General features: G+C 34.4%; 1 protein-coding gene and 1 non-coding gene across 5 annotated transcripts; both read right to left on the bottom strand.

Moving 5' to 3' along the window:
• Nucleotides 1–2,500: 2,500 nt before the first annotated feature.
• TRNAA-UGC (transfer RNA alanine (anticodon UGC)) lies at nt 2,501–2,573 on the bottom strand. Its single transcript has one exon. It is a non-coding gene; the product is annotated as a tRNA-Ala (tRNA).
• LOC101255719 (F-box protein At2g26160) lies at nt 2,574–10,382 on the bottom strand. 4 transcript variants are annotated; one of them, XR_003247738.2, is made up of 5 exons: nt 8,978–10,382; nt 6,851–7,001; nt 3,617–4,835; nt 3,191–3,529; nt 2,574–2,769 (listed from the first exon to the last, which is right to left on the bottom strand). XR_003247738.2 is itself a non-coding variant. In XM_004245465.5 (2 exons), exon 1 carries the CDS (start codon nt 10,148–10,150, stop codon nt 8,981–8,983), a length of 1,170 nt encoding a protein of 389 aa, XP_004245513.1. In that variant the 5' UTR covers nt 10,151–10,378; the 3' UTR covers nt 6,747–7,001; nt 8,978–8,980. The 4 variants fall into 4 exon arrangements, 1 of the variants encoding a protein (XP_004245513.1); XR_011211337.1 differs by having other exon boundaries at nt 10,209–10,378; XR_011211338.1 differs by having other exon boundaries at nt 3,738–4,835; nt 10,209–10,378.
• Nucleotides 10,383–15,436: the final 5,054 nt, after the last annotated feature.

Here is a 15,436-nt window from a genome sequence, read left to right as displayed (position 1 = left end):
TGGCAAGAAAATTCTTAAATAGGGAGCAGATATTTTATAAGAAGTCATTGGATACACGGACATTAAGAAATTAATAAAGGACGAGTGAAGCTCAATAACTAGTAAAGTATAAAAGAAAGTCACCCTTCGGGATGGCCCAGTGTGTTTGAGCTTGGAACTTTCATGTTGGAGCTCTCAAGCTCGAAATCCCTTGCCAGCGAAAGCAAGAGTTTGCCTACTGGGACGAGCTCGTCGCACCACGCTTGCCTAGTGCAGATCACCTCTCTTATGTGGTTTGCGAGCTATTGCATAGGAACGGGGGTTCAACCCTGTGCGTATCCAAAGGATAGCGGCTGCGGATTCTTTTCATAAAAAAAAAAAAGAGGAAGTCATATTTATTTATTTTTGAAACAGAAGGAAGTCACATATTTAATTATTTTTGGAACAGAAAAGTCATGTATTTATAAAGGTACTTGTTTGTCTTCACCCACAGTTGAAGATTTCTGTGTTGAATTTCTCAATTCAAACCCATCTTGTGATTCATTACCACAAGATGAGTAGGATTTCCAACTCGTCTTACTGGAAGCTCCAAGACGAGTAGGATTTCCAACTAGTCTTGTGATTCATTGCCACACACAGACGACCAATTATGTACCTGGAAGGAGGTTTCCAGGTCTAGCCCGATCACCAAACCTTTGGAAGATAATCAATTCAAAGACCCTACAAAATGATTACAATTATCACACCTTCTGGAAGGAGATGGCGGGCACCACCAGACAATTCCTTCCGACTTACCAAAACCATGACATTGGGTAATGGCTTAGTGGATTGCTCTGAGAGAGGATTAGCTTATGTCAACCAACCTCGTGAGAGCTAAACGTTGTTCATGGTGCAACCAAAAAGAATCGACAATCAAGTCACTCTCACAGCTACAGTAAACAAAATGGATCTAGCAAGTAATAACAACACAGAAGACTAAAATGCAAGCAAAATTTAATACCTATTGCTTTTCTACACACGACACCATAATTATAATCCTTCTTAAACAAAGTCAGCAACCAAATGGGGCTAAGCCTGCACTCTGCATTCTGAAGTTGGTACACGTTCTTTGTCAAGCTGATTTTTATAAGTCAATATATATAATTAGAATATCAGGTTGAGTAAGTGAGCTAATCTTAAACTTCACAATCGGTAAAAGGGGAAGGCACTGTCTTTAGAAAAAGTAAGTTATGCCTGCATAAGGGGACCTTATCCTATGCAGCTTCAGCCTAGTCAAAGGACTGCAATTTAGACTTTCACAACCCTCAGATTACAAATGTCAAATGTGTGACATCCCAACTTCAGAGAGGCATTACATTAACTCGATACCACAATATCTAAACAGATCCGTTGACAAAATGTGAATTTACTCTTTTTTTTTTGAGATAAGGGTAACTTTGTATTCACAAAAAATTCAACATCCAAGGGATGATGAATGGGAAACTTACATCCCACAGGGTGGTGGGCACACCCTCAAAAAGCCATACAGAGTTACAAGTTTCCTTGAAAATCGACCATCTCTATGCTTTCCCCTACCAACTCTTGCTTACACCAAAAAAATAATAGACTTAAGCATTTCATTTCTATCTTCTTAAAACCATCATTTTAACCAAAAAATGTGAATTTACTTGCTTGTATATGTTGGGTTAAAATTCCGGAGAATCTTCAGGTGATAGAATCTATTCAGAGAAATGACCTAACAAGAAGATTACATAATTTGTCACCTTCAAAAAGATAAAGAATATGTTTTAGATTAACATTAGCACGTACACTATCTGTTTCTAAGTAAATATGAACTTTGCACTCCAAACTACAACTGTTTAGATATTTCTATAGTTCCATTGAGGTAATAATTTCCCGATAGACCAGTTATGCAACAGATATTTAGTAATTGAGATTTCAGGTAATTGAATCTACTAAAGGAGTAAAGGAGCTTATTAATAAGAGTGGTTTTTCTTTTTTAGTTCAATCAGGGTAATCTGATAATTTTGGCCATGAAAGCAACTCAAGGGCACCAAGGATGATGAGAAATCATATGATAAGCGTAAATTAATCCATGAAACCCTTTCCCTTGTGACAACAAATACACCCTCCATCAGATCACTACGGGCAGATACAAACTTAGCTGCTGAATGCATCACAATATCTGATAATAACAGATCATTAAAGGTAATCAGCACCTTGAGAATTTACCAGAACTAAAAGTATCTGCAGATCTGCTCCAAGGTCCAAACGATGGGATGGTACATGGGACATATACTGTTATCTACCAGCACAAGAGACCCATGTGAGTGAGCCAACTCAGCAATTTTCTGAAAAAGATCAGAGAGCAGAAAACCATATAACAAAAGGAAGTAAATTATCTATTGAAATTTAATAACAACAACATACCCAGTGAAATTCCATGATTAGGATCTGGGAGATAGAGTGTACCCAGACCTTACCCCTACCTCATGGAGATAGAGATCAAACGAAAAATGAATGGAGATGCGGGGGATTGAACCCCGTGCCTCTCGCATGCAATGCGAGCGCTCTACCATTTGAGCTACATCCCCTGCTATCTATTGAAAATTAATAGACTTCAACATATCAGCAGCCACGAAAACACAAACAATATTTTCAAATCCAAGAGAAATGACACTTGCTGCCAAATGAGCAATAACAAGTAGTCTCCCACATATACATATTCTTGTCTCCCAATTAGTACTCCAACATAATTATTACCAAATCCACCGAAGAACAACACATATGCTGTAGATAGGAAAAACGAAGCAAAATTTCCATTAGATTTATCAAGCAGTGTCATTTCCTAAGTTTATAGCTAAGTGTTACAACCCTTACTAAATATTCTATCTCAATCACATAACATACAACTATATGCACATAGTTTAGTACTTGTATTATAAGAATCGTTAAAGAAATTGAACATAATCTAAAGCAGAAGAGTATATGCATAAAGTATTTATTAAAAATAGAAAATCAATGAAAAAACAAAAATAGAAAGGAAAAGGGAGAAAAAGAAAAACAAGCTTAGGGTTCAGGGTGTGTAGGCGACAATTGAAACTGACGAGAGGCAAGGTTGAGAGCTAGACAGAAGAGACCATCAACAATAAAGAAAAATCAAAACTAAAGAGGAGATTAAGATAGTATTAGGGAGAGATGATTCGGATACCTGGTGAAAAAAGCCGGTGACAGAGAAGGCATTGCCAATGATTGGATATTAATCATCTTGAGAACTTTTTTGTGTGATGTCACACCAGAAGAGTCTTCCTCTTCTCCAAAATTCATAGAATCTCTGTGAGAAGGTTTTTCGTACCACTTGTTGATCAAACATCAGGTGTCATGCTGTTTCCACCATTTATGCTTCAGTGGGCTTTCTTCGCCAACGCTGACGAGTCATCCACCGCATCAAAAAAGCTTACTTGTCTTTCCTCTTCCGTATCATTCCTATCCAGAATATCTAAAATCCACCACGAATCCGAAATCCCCAATGAGACCATTGCAGATACACCTGAAAAATCAGAAAACGGGAGATATGATTTCAGGTTACAAGGAGAAAATGAAGAGAGGAAGGGAAGGTAAAATTAGGAAAATTCACTTCCAATAATTTGCATTCAGTATCAACTTTCTGTGGCTATTTTCTTCAATAACCAGTGAAAAGGTCTTTATTCCCAGCTAATCTCCAAATGCTGCTACTAGTAGAACAAAAGGAAAGTTACCGATATTCAATTAATTGCCACTAAAGGGCGTTTCTTCTGGCAGTGATAACAGATGGATTGTGGTATCCTGTTTTGGAAATGGATAACCACTTCTTTTATCTCCGAGTTTGCAGTAGGCGAAGTTATAATTACCACCCCATGGCACACCCAGAATATGGGGCCAAAAATTGTAGAGGAGCAGGATCCGAAGCGGTGGCTGCTACAAGAATAGAATATTCCAAAGCATTAAGAAGAAGCGCACCCGAACCCCCCTTCTTACTACCCTTTCAGAAGGTGAGGCAGAAGGATTGAGATTCTCGTAAGTAATGTTCGAAAGCACTGTTCCTTGATCAAGTAATTAAGAGATCTCCTTATTAAACCCTTATTCAATATTTTGCATACAAAGCAGAGGTGCGAAGCGAAGGTGCGGTCCAGCTGCAGGAAAGACCAATCGCAGAGACAAATTAAAAGAGATTCCCGCCTCCGGGCGGGGGTTCCCCGCGGGGCTATTACACGTATTCCCCCCGGGGGTAGCTACAAGCATAAACCGGTTTAATAAATTACGTAGAGTGCATAGATGGCAACAACCATAGATTAACTTTGCTTGAAGATAGGACAACTTTGAATAAAAGACGAGCGTTGACCAGATCCGCCGAAAGGAATAAAGTCACATCATGGGATTCAAGCGCATTTTCAGTGTCAATTTCTTTGCACAATATTTCTCACATCAGAGAACTTATACCTCGGTGGAAAGGTGATTTCACCCCTAGTGATTGGGTTAAACAGATTGTAGGTGTCTTTAATAGAAAGTAGAAACTAACCCTCCGCGGGACGAACTGCGGAATTCCTTACCAAGGACCTTTGGGACCTCAAGGTAGTGAATACTCTTTTTTCATGTATGCTATTAAGATGCTTCTCAAGTTTTTGCGTTTGTATTATTGTCACGAGGCAGCAGCAACCACGGCTGAACTCTCCCTGAATACTCGAAATAGTAGGTAACACTGACCCCATGAATTACAAACACATGTGAACTGGACTGGATCAGTGTATGTAGCAAAAGAATGAGCAATTAACCTCAACAAATCCTGTGGAAGCCACGACCAACCAGCCACTTATAACCTGATACATAAATAGGGAATGTGATATATAATATTAGAGCAAAAAAATAACCATACCAACTTTCACAGTATCAAACAGACTTAGTATAATAACCAAAAGAGATAATCACTAAGTACACATCTTGTTTGTTACAAATCAAGAACTAACGCATCTATCTTAATCTTGTTTTAGAACATCAAGATATAGCTTTAGCAAAGTAGTTAATTCTAAGAAAATATTGCTACATGTAGTAAATGTTCCTTTTACACCACCCATTATTCACCAGACTTACAAGGTTGATTCTAGCTCATTGAAGTGTAACACCAAATCATAGAAGTAAACATACACAATGGAGGAAATAGGAATTCATACAAGAAGATTCTACATAAAGTGACAACTTCAACTAATGGCGTGACTATGTAAGGAAATAATGAATTTCTTTAAATATAAATTGTAACTTTGTGATACATATAGGAATTTATTAGCTTATAAGAATTTTTTTATTGAACACTTGAAATTAATTTTAGGTTGAAATAAAAAGGTGGTGATATGAAAAGAAGATTTAATAAATTACTATGTCACGACACAGTAATCAGTACATATATCTATCTACCTTGTTGGTTCAGATTTTTCCACCATTCGTTTATTCTCCTTTTTGCAGTTTGTGATAGTTTCATATTCCCATTTGAACTTAATCTTTAAATCAACTAATTTAGTATCAATCTGAAGAAATATTTTAATGAATTAATTTGGAACGACGGACCGTAGTCCAGACCGTGGTTCAACACTTAGCAAAAGATTTGTGTGGTTTGGGCCCACGGACCCGACCTATGGTCCGTAGAATGACCAACGGTCCATGGACGGGGTCTCGTGGGTTAGTAGGGTTTTAAATGGCTAACTTCTTTCAAGCCTTTTCCTTTAACAATTTTTTTAACAACTTAGGCCTATACATGCATTTCAACAAGTAATAATAAATAAAAAGGATAGTATAAATATATACCTCTGCATCTAAAAAGTTCAAAGAGTAAATTTAGAAAAAAAATCATAAATTTTATTTAAATTTTTTTATAATATCTTATTAAGCTTTGGCTTAAGGGCATCAATTTTATTGAGCCACCTCTGTTGCAATACGGGGATTAGTTAGGTACTTACCTATAGATTAGTTACTGCATCTTCTACCGTCCATAAATAATACATAAATTTCCTCATAACTTATTCATGTATTAGTTATGAAGGATTGCAACAAGTAACTAAACACCGTACTCGGTGTGCTAAATTTTGTACATACAAATAAAATGCTCCCAAACATTGTTCTAATTATGCTTGTTAAATACATGAATAATTTCACTTCCTAACAACATCCAAATGACCCCTTAGTTTGTGATTTTCTGATGACACAAGATTGACCCAGTAAATGATCACTTTGGTGAGAGTTGTGACTGACAATAAAATATGTTAGCTATAGAGAGCCCATATATCTTATTTACAACTCACATAATTTATGTACGAAAAGCGACATAACAAGAGGTTGAACAACTGCAAGTATTAATGTATTGGTTGTAGTAGTATCTTCATATATTTCCACTAGGAAAAACTCATTAGTTTCTTCTACCTTCTCCTTACCCCTTTATATTCATCGCATGAAGAATGCTTTTAGGTATGACTTGTTTCTGAAGCACATGCTTATCATAATTCATTGGAAAGACAACAAAAATTATGTCTCAGTCTCAAATTAATTTGCATATTGCTCCCCATTTTTGCCCACTTTATTTTCTATACCTTGAACAGTGCTCGTAGCGATACATGTTACTACTACAAGACCCCTCTCTCAAAGCTAGAACAGGGACTACCTTGTAATTGTAAGATAACCCAAAGGAATTCTGTGAGCTTTAATAGTAACATGATTGCATTGTCTCACAATAGTTAACAAAATACGATAAACTAAAGTTAGATAGTAGTTGATCAACAGTAACAATTTCACCTTGTACATAGCAGTTATAATACGACAAGTTTTAGCAATAATCAGCAAAACTTACACTAGATGTGTAGCTGCAAATTATAATACATTCTTGAACATCCAAAACAACTTTAAGTCATACACCTGCGCTTCACCTGGGCTTCTGGGCAAGATTTGCAAATTTTGTGAACATCAGTAGATGTAACTGGATTTGATGGATCAGCGGATACCTGTTGCGGAAATGTGGCGGTAAATAAATGGGCGAAAGCTATCTCCAGAATAAATGGGATTTACCGGTTAAAGAGTAATAGTAAGGGATGACGGATAAAGAGAATATCGTTCATCCAATATTTATATAGATACCAGTTAACCAGTAACTAATGCAACAATGAGAAGATTGATTCTACTTTTGCATTTCCTTCATCCAATAATCATTTAAATAGTGGTCATCTTCCTTATATCCTATTATGAAGGATGTTTTTTTGAACTTTAAAGTGTAAGTTTCCATGGATTTACTCAAATTACGGATCAGAAATTCCAGCCTAAACTTCTCATGTTCATCGGGAGTTAAACATGCAAAATTGTTGACAAGACACGTAAACAGCCAAAAACTTCACATAATAAATAGTTAACCAAATAGTGGAGTGAAATATTCACGTACTTGTCCTAAACTCAACAAATATGACAAACAAGATTATAGTAAGTACGTTTACATAAATATTTGCTAGCCTGCTACTATCTAATTACTGTGACTTAACCAGTTCGATAAGGTAGGACAGGTTAACAAAACAGAGAAATTACAAGAAAAAATATGATGATATAACAAGTATCAATATCATAACTTCAAACAAACGTTAGCTGGCAATAATAGAGCGGTTTCTTATCAACACAGCATTAACTGTAAGCACTAAACAAAAAAACAGAAAAGGACCAAACAATCTCATCTAAGGTCACACATCATTAAGGGTCCAGAACAACATAAACAATCTACTTCTTGCATTTATTTCTTTCTCCATCAGTATATCTATCATCGTCTCTTCCTAATTTAACGTCATCATAAAAATGTTCATTCACCTAAGAGGTTCCCAAGTAATTCAAGATTCCAATGAGACATCAAAAAGTTCCTAATTATCTTCAAAAAAGAAAATTAATCTACTAATCTATAAAACACCAAGGAAAATTATATTTCTTTATAAATCCTCCAGCCATCTGTTCCTTTTGATTATTATTATTATTCACTATTATCCCCCATGAAGCTTTTTGCCAGACCAAAATATAGTATAAAATTCGGTTTTTATTATACATATTGCCAGCAAGTTCAAGTTTCTTTCAGGATGATATTAGAGAAAAAAATTGTAATGGAGGAGGAATGTTATACAGATATTATATAGGATCAATGAAAGTATCTCAGGTTGGCTAATCTTTTTGGATGAGAAAGACCGGCTAGAGTAGGCAGAAAATTCAACGTCGTCTACAAAAATTTCAGTAGTTTGGTCTCTGGCGATTTCAGTTTCAGTTCTAGCAGTTCTTAGGGTAATGAAGGATTAGGTAGAGGGACATTGGCAAGAACATGTTCAGTTACAGCAACCTCCTCCTTCAGTTTCTATCATGTTTAATGCTATTTTTGGACCGATTTACATTATTCAACTTGCATAAATGTTTAAGAGAAACAATGAGAAAAGAGAGCAATAGTGCTCCAAAGAAAAGAGTACAAACAGAAAATGTTAGAAAACAACACCATTGTTTCTGCTAGTGAGTTCAGATGAGAGTATTCATTATTCAATAACATCTCTCGCAATACCATCATCGACTTTTTTAAGTCCTCTTTGGCCAAAAGGGTGAGATTCAAAAGAGTAATTTAAACTCTAGCCCGATTAGGAAGAAATGGAAGTGCTTACAAGATGAAAATTGATGTAACACCGGTCACTAGGAATAAGGGTTGCACTTCTAAATGATGACTTCAAGAAGATGATACATCAAAATGAAGAATCTCAAAATTGCCTTGTTGCTTCTATTGTTTCACGCAAGAGAGGCTAATGACAGTACTACTAAATGCAGAATGAATGTCTCTTCAAGCATATCTGACATATATTTATTCTTCCTGTGTGAAACTCATTTTGAAATTGGTGAGGAATCCAATTGACTTCCGGGGTAAAACAAGAAGATATAGAATAACAAAAAGAGTAAATATAAAAATATGACTCACTCGTCATGGATTTGGCGTGACCCAGATTGGAGGACAAACACGACTGACAGAAATACCATCATAAAACGGCTCGATACTGCCATCTGCTAAGTTGAACACACCCATGTCCAAACCGCATCCTTTTTCAAAGAAGAGGTATGCACCAATCCAGTTATCTGTAAAATAAATACAGTTGGGCTTGATTCCTGGAAATTGAGAAGCTTGGATTGATAGAGAAGCATTGGCACCCAAGAAAAAAGCCTGGTCTCCTAAATCCATGACTGGTATAGCCTTGCAGCTAGAAAACTCGATTTGGAAAACTAGAAATCTTCTTGTCCTGTACGTGCAAATCTGATCCTTCTCCTCATCTCCACCTGGGATGCGCGTCGGTGGAATACTCTCACGATCCTCTTTGACATAACGTATATCAACAAACTGTTGCGCAACTACAAATAATGATCCTAGTGATTCTAGGATGTAATTCTTACCGTCAGCCCATGGTGCAAGATGTGCTACACAATAAACTTTAGTGAGATCAGTGCCAACAACATCACAAACTAGGACACAACGGCCAAAAGTGACGGCATAAAAGTGACCACTGAAATATACCACATCACTAATATGTCCAATGTGCTCGGGGATCCAAATCCTGGTCCACAACGAATCTCCTGGTCTCCATAAACTGAGGCTCTCGAATCTTCCCTCAACGACCATGAGAGCATAGTCCGACGTATGAGACGGATTAGCTGACAGAACTGCTTTATGGATATAGGTCCACAGATCGTGAGTTCTGTTTTGTTCATAAAAAGCAGCTGTGTTTTGATGTGGCAATTCAATTCTAACACCAGAGAAGGGTTGTAACAAACTAATCTCACCCTCATCCTTTCCAACTGTAACAAGCCATCCTTTCGACTCGAAACATCTCTTCTCACTCGCTCCGGGAATCCTCTTCTTCAAAATCATCCCATTGTACAGACTGACGAATTTTCTATGTGTTCTATCATCCTCTTCCTCAGCTAACATTAGCCAGGGAGCCCTAGGCAAATTACTACTAAAATTATCCCTAGTGGCTACAGAGTACCATGGTTTGCAAACCGTTCGAAAATTAAGGTAGTCCTCGATCAAATTTATACGTTTAGCAATTAAAATCAACAATTCAGGATGAAGTTCAGACCAATCAACCATTGTTCTCATTTTCAATCCCTATCTAACAAAAGTATTTAACAAAATTGGGCAAATTATCCGAAAATACCTAATTTATGCGAATCTCAAGCTCCCGATGAACATTGATATGACGGAGACTGAAGAAGCACACCGGAAATTCTTCGATCTACCAATTTTTTCAGCGGTGACGGCGATGAAATTGGCGGAGCTCTCCAGAACACCTATTAGAAGCACAACTGTGAAAGATGTGTTTGGCTCAAACAAATTTTTTAGACTTTGTGTTTACTTAGAGTAAATTGTTTAGAAAATTATCAAAATGGTCCTCTATTTATGACAATGATCAAAAAGGTCCTCTTCTTATGAAAATGATCAAAATGGTCCTCTACTTATGAAAATGATCAAAAATGATCCTATATTTAACATAAATGACTAACTATTAACTTCATATATGACAAACGGATGTTATGAAATTACATTCTATGAGTATAGTTTACGTAATTACATTCCATGGGTATAGTTTAGTTTGTTAGGTGACTCTAAATTTGTATAAAACATTTTTTTAATTAAATATATACAAAAATAATTATTTTTCAATAAATGGTAACAGTAGCACAAAAGATGCTAACAATAAATTTACATAATCCCATGATTTAAGCAAAACATTAAAATTAAGTATTTCCCCATAAAAAGAATTCTAAAGCTATAGATTGACAATACCAGTTCAAAATCAAATATTTTTTTAGATAAATCTATGAAACACACGCATACAGAGATATATTTATATATAAATTGATTATATTGTATATACTTGCGAAATTGTATATAATTTTTATATAATATTTGTGTGTAATTGATTTTGTGTTTTAAACTGTATATGACCATCATATATTCTTTTAACTTTTCTTAGGTAATCTTTTTTTATATAATATTTTAGTATGTTCCTATTTTTTTCTTTATAATTCTAGAAATTTGTATAATGTACAATAATTTTGGTATATATAATATAGTTATATATGTGCATCTGTGATTTCATGTTTTTTTTTTTTTTTAAAAAAAAATATTAATGATTAAACTAATTGTATATAATATGCATTTGTTAATTGTATATATAGTAAGCTTGAAATATGTTTCTATATTTGAGGGTGTAACACTTATATATACAATATTTTATTATATTCATAATTTTTTGTATATATCGACGAATTTGTATAATGTATTATAATATTATAGAGTGATTTACAAATTTCTTTATACAAAATTAAATAATTGTATACAAATAGTTATTGCCTCATAAGACTTTGTATATGTTACCTTAATATACAACCCACTATACACCTAACTTTAGCAATTGGTATACAACTAATAGTATATACAATTAAGAAGCGTTTCATAATACTTTGTATATATTAACTTAATATACAAACCACTATATACATAACTTTGTAATTTGTATATAAATTACACTATCTGATGTTCTCGATATTCTTCAGATTTGTCCAGTTCTGATGAGGCAGATTCAATCTCTTCTGAATCAATGTTTATGACTTTTCTCTTACTTCCACCTTCAACAATCTTAATGTCGCTAGATTTTCCGTTGTTGATGATTTTATGAATCGCCATTGAGTCATTTTTTTTTCATGGATCTCAATTCTTCAATAGATTGTTCAACTTAAACTTGTTTATGTTTTGCCATAGACTCTACATTAACCCAGAATCATGAGTTAACCTAATTGAAACGAATGTGGATTATCAACAACATTGACATACAATGACATACCTCTCGTAATCCTCATACATGGACAGAAATCATCTATTCTGATTTTGAAAGACTTGTAAATTAATAAGTAATAAAGATTTTTTAATAAAAATATGAAAAAAACTAACAATCATACTACATATACAATTGTTTTAGAAGGAATCAAGAAAAAAAATATTGAAAGCCGTGATTTTGGCAATTACCTACGAAAATGGAAGAACATCGGAGAGAGAAGGTCAAAATTTTTCCAATGGAAATTCAAATTAGAAGGGAAGAGTAATTTTAGGAAAAGATATGGAATGAGAATAGGAGAGATAAATTTGATTTTAAATAAAATTATACAAAAATCTTTGGATGACTATTTTTATTTTGTATACAAATAGATAGTGGGTTCCATTAATTATGGCAAAAAAATTGAAATTGTATTTACTGACCGTAAATAAATTAAACTATACCCTTATTAACTAATTACATATGGATGTTTGCCATCCCATGTAATTTTCCCCCTTATTAACAACTTGTACCTATAAAATTCATGTATAATGGTATAACCAACAAAACTAATATCAAAGATTGCATTTATTCGTTATAATTTATTTGTTATATTGTATTCTATCGTTTTCGTTCGTATCACTTGTATTCATTTGCTTATAATCACCATCATCTGTATGGGGTTTTGATATAACGAAATACATTAAAATGAGAGTGTATGTAATGAATGATACAAATAAAATAAATATTGCATAATCAATATATAAATATAGTGATTGTCAAAAAAACCCTCCTCCGTATTACAAAAGTACAATCGAAATATAAAAATATAATAAAGATCGGGAAAACGTATATAGATTTGTCGAAAAACTCTTCTTTCAAAAAATAAAAACAGTAAAAATTATATATATGAGAGATGATCTAAATGGGGAGAGAGGGTAACATATGGTCTAGACCTAATATTACCTATGTTATGGAGTTGTAAGCCATTTTTGTATATATGATCTCAAGGTATCAAAAAGATTATCTTGGCAAATGTATGATCTATGTTAATTATGGTCATGGGAGAGTTGAAATCTACAGTAATATTGAAATCTATAGTAATATTGAAATCTATAGTAATATTCAAACCCTCTTAAACTCATTTTATATATAATATTGTACGCCCCTTGACTTATATGGCACATACCGTGATTCTACACGATTGAGATGCGTGAGATATATTTGGATGCCACGTAAGCAAAAAAGGTATACAAAATTATTTTTTAAAAATTAGTTCAGGGGCTACTAATACCTTAGACATTAGATGTATATTCTAGTTATTAGCACTTGAAGTTCTGGTCCTAAAATCCAGAAGCCATAAAGTTGAAATCCTGGTTTCTCGCATGTATTGGGCAGATAATTGCTGGCACATCTACCATCCATTAGTTCATTTATTCAAAATTTGCTACAAGGGAAACACAATTAGTTCTAATTTTTGGTTTTATAGATAACAAAGAAAATCAAGTTTTGGTAGTAATGGAGATCTCAAAGTTTCAACATTTCTTGAAATTCTTTTGTTAGTAATGTGTTATTTGGTCTCTACCTCCATGAGAAAACATGAGTGTATGAGAAGAATTAGCTGACAGAACTCCTTTATGGATTAAGGTCCATGGTTTTGAAGTCTTATTGGGTCTATAATATTCGGTGGTATTTTGATGCGACAACTGAATTTGAACACCAGAGATGCAATGTAACACACTGATTTCACCCCTCGTCTTTTCTGATAGTGAACTACCATCCCATAGACTTCATACATCGTTTTCCTCTTCTTCAAAATCATCCCATAATAGAGACAGAAGAATCTTCTACAAGTTTAGTAGCAACATTAGTCGCAATGCCTATAATAGTCGCCACAAATAGTATGTTTTAGTAGCAACAGTAGTCACTGCTACTACCTATTATAGTCGTCGCTAAAAGTATGTTTAGTAGCAACATTAGCTGCTGCATAGTCGCCCTAGTAGTATGTTTTAGTAGCAAAAACAGTCGCTGCTAATACCCATTGTAGTCGCCACTAATAGTATGTTTTAGTAGCACAATAGCCGCTGCTAATACTTATTATAGTCGTCACTAAAAGTATGTTTTAGTAGCACAATAGCCGTTGCTAATACCTATAATAGTTGCCACTAATAGTATGTTTTAGTAGCAACTAGCAACAATAGTCGCTAGTAATACCTTTTGTAGTCGCCACTAATAATACGTTTTAGTCGCAACATTATCACTGCTAATACCTTTTGTAGTCGCCACTAATAGCATGTTTTTAGTAGCAACATTAGTCGATGCTAATACCTTTTCCGTCGCCACTAATAATATGTTTTAGTAGCAACAATAGTCGCTGCTAATACCTATTGTAGTCGCCACTAATATATGTTTTTGTAGTAGCAACAAGTCGCCACTAATACCTTTTGTAGTCGCCACTAATATATGTTTTTGTAGCAACATAGTCGCTGCTAATACTCATAATAGTCGCCAGCAACAATAGTCATTGCTAATACCTATAAAAGTCGCCACTAATACCTTTTGTAGTCGCCATTATTAATATGTTTTAGTAGCAAAATAGTCGCTAGCAACAATAGTCATTGCTAATACTTATAAAAGTCGCCACTAATAATATGATTTAGTAGCAACAACAGTCATTGCTAATACCTATGAAAGTCGCCACTAATATTATGATTTAGTAGCCACAATAGTCACTGCTAATACACATAACTGTCTCCACGAAAAGTACATTTTAGTAGAAACAGTAGTCGCTGCTTACTATCTATAATAGTCGCCACTAAAAATATGTTTGAATGTACTTTTAAGTAGCAACAGTAGTCACTGCTAATAGTTTGTTATAGTAGCAATTATAGTCGCCACTAAAAGTATTCCCAATAGTCGCTACTCGTTGCTAATACCTATTATATTCACCGCTAATAGTATGTTTTAGCAACATAAATCGCTGCAAATACATATAACAGTCGCCACTAAAAGTATGTTTTAGAAGCAACATTACTCGCTGTGAAAGTGTGAATATCTATTATAGTCGCCACTAATAGTATGTTTTAGTAGCAACTTTATTCACTGCAAATACATAAAATAGTCACCATTAAAAGTATGTTTTAGTAGCAATATTAGTCGCTGCTAATGCCTATAATAGGTGACACTAAAGTATCTTTTAGTAGCAAAGCAGTCGCTGCAAATGCCTGTAATGGTCGCCACTAATAGCGTATATATTAGTGACCCCTCAAAATTTCCAACAACAAATTATTGCTTACTGTGATTAGTTCATTACTTTGCTTTCTAATTGTCTAGTTAATTGTTGCTCCTCCTAGTACAAAAAAACCAACAAATTTCAAGTAAAGGTTAATTTATTTGATTAGAGACAATACAAATTCATCTTTCACAAAACACACAAAATCCCTCAAGATTCGACCACAACCTTGTTGAGTTCTATATTTATCGCGCGATGGCTTTACACCATGGTTAAGATATAATTTACACTGAAAAGGAGACAGACTTTGTCGAATTGCAGCATATGCCATAATGCT

The sequence above is a fragment of the Solanum lycopersicum genome, chromosome 8 (assembly GCF_036512215.1).
Source record: "Solanum lycopersicum chromosome 8, SLM_r2.1".
Classification (NCBI taxonomy): Eukaryota; Viridiplantae; Streptophyta; class Magnoliopsida; order Solanales; family Solanaceae; genus Solanum; species Solanum lycopersicum.
This window is presented reverse-complemented; position numbering and strand designations above follow the sequence as displayed.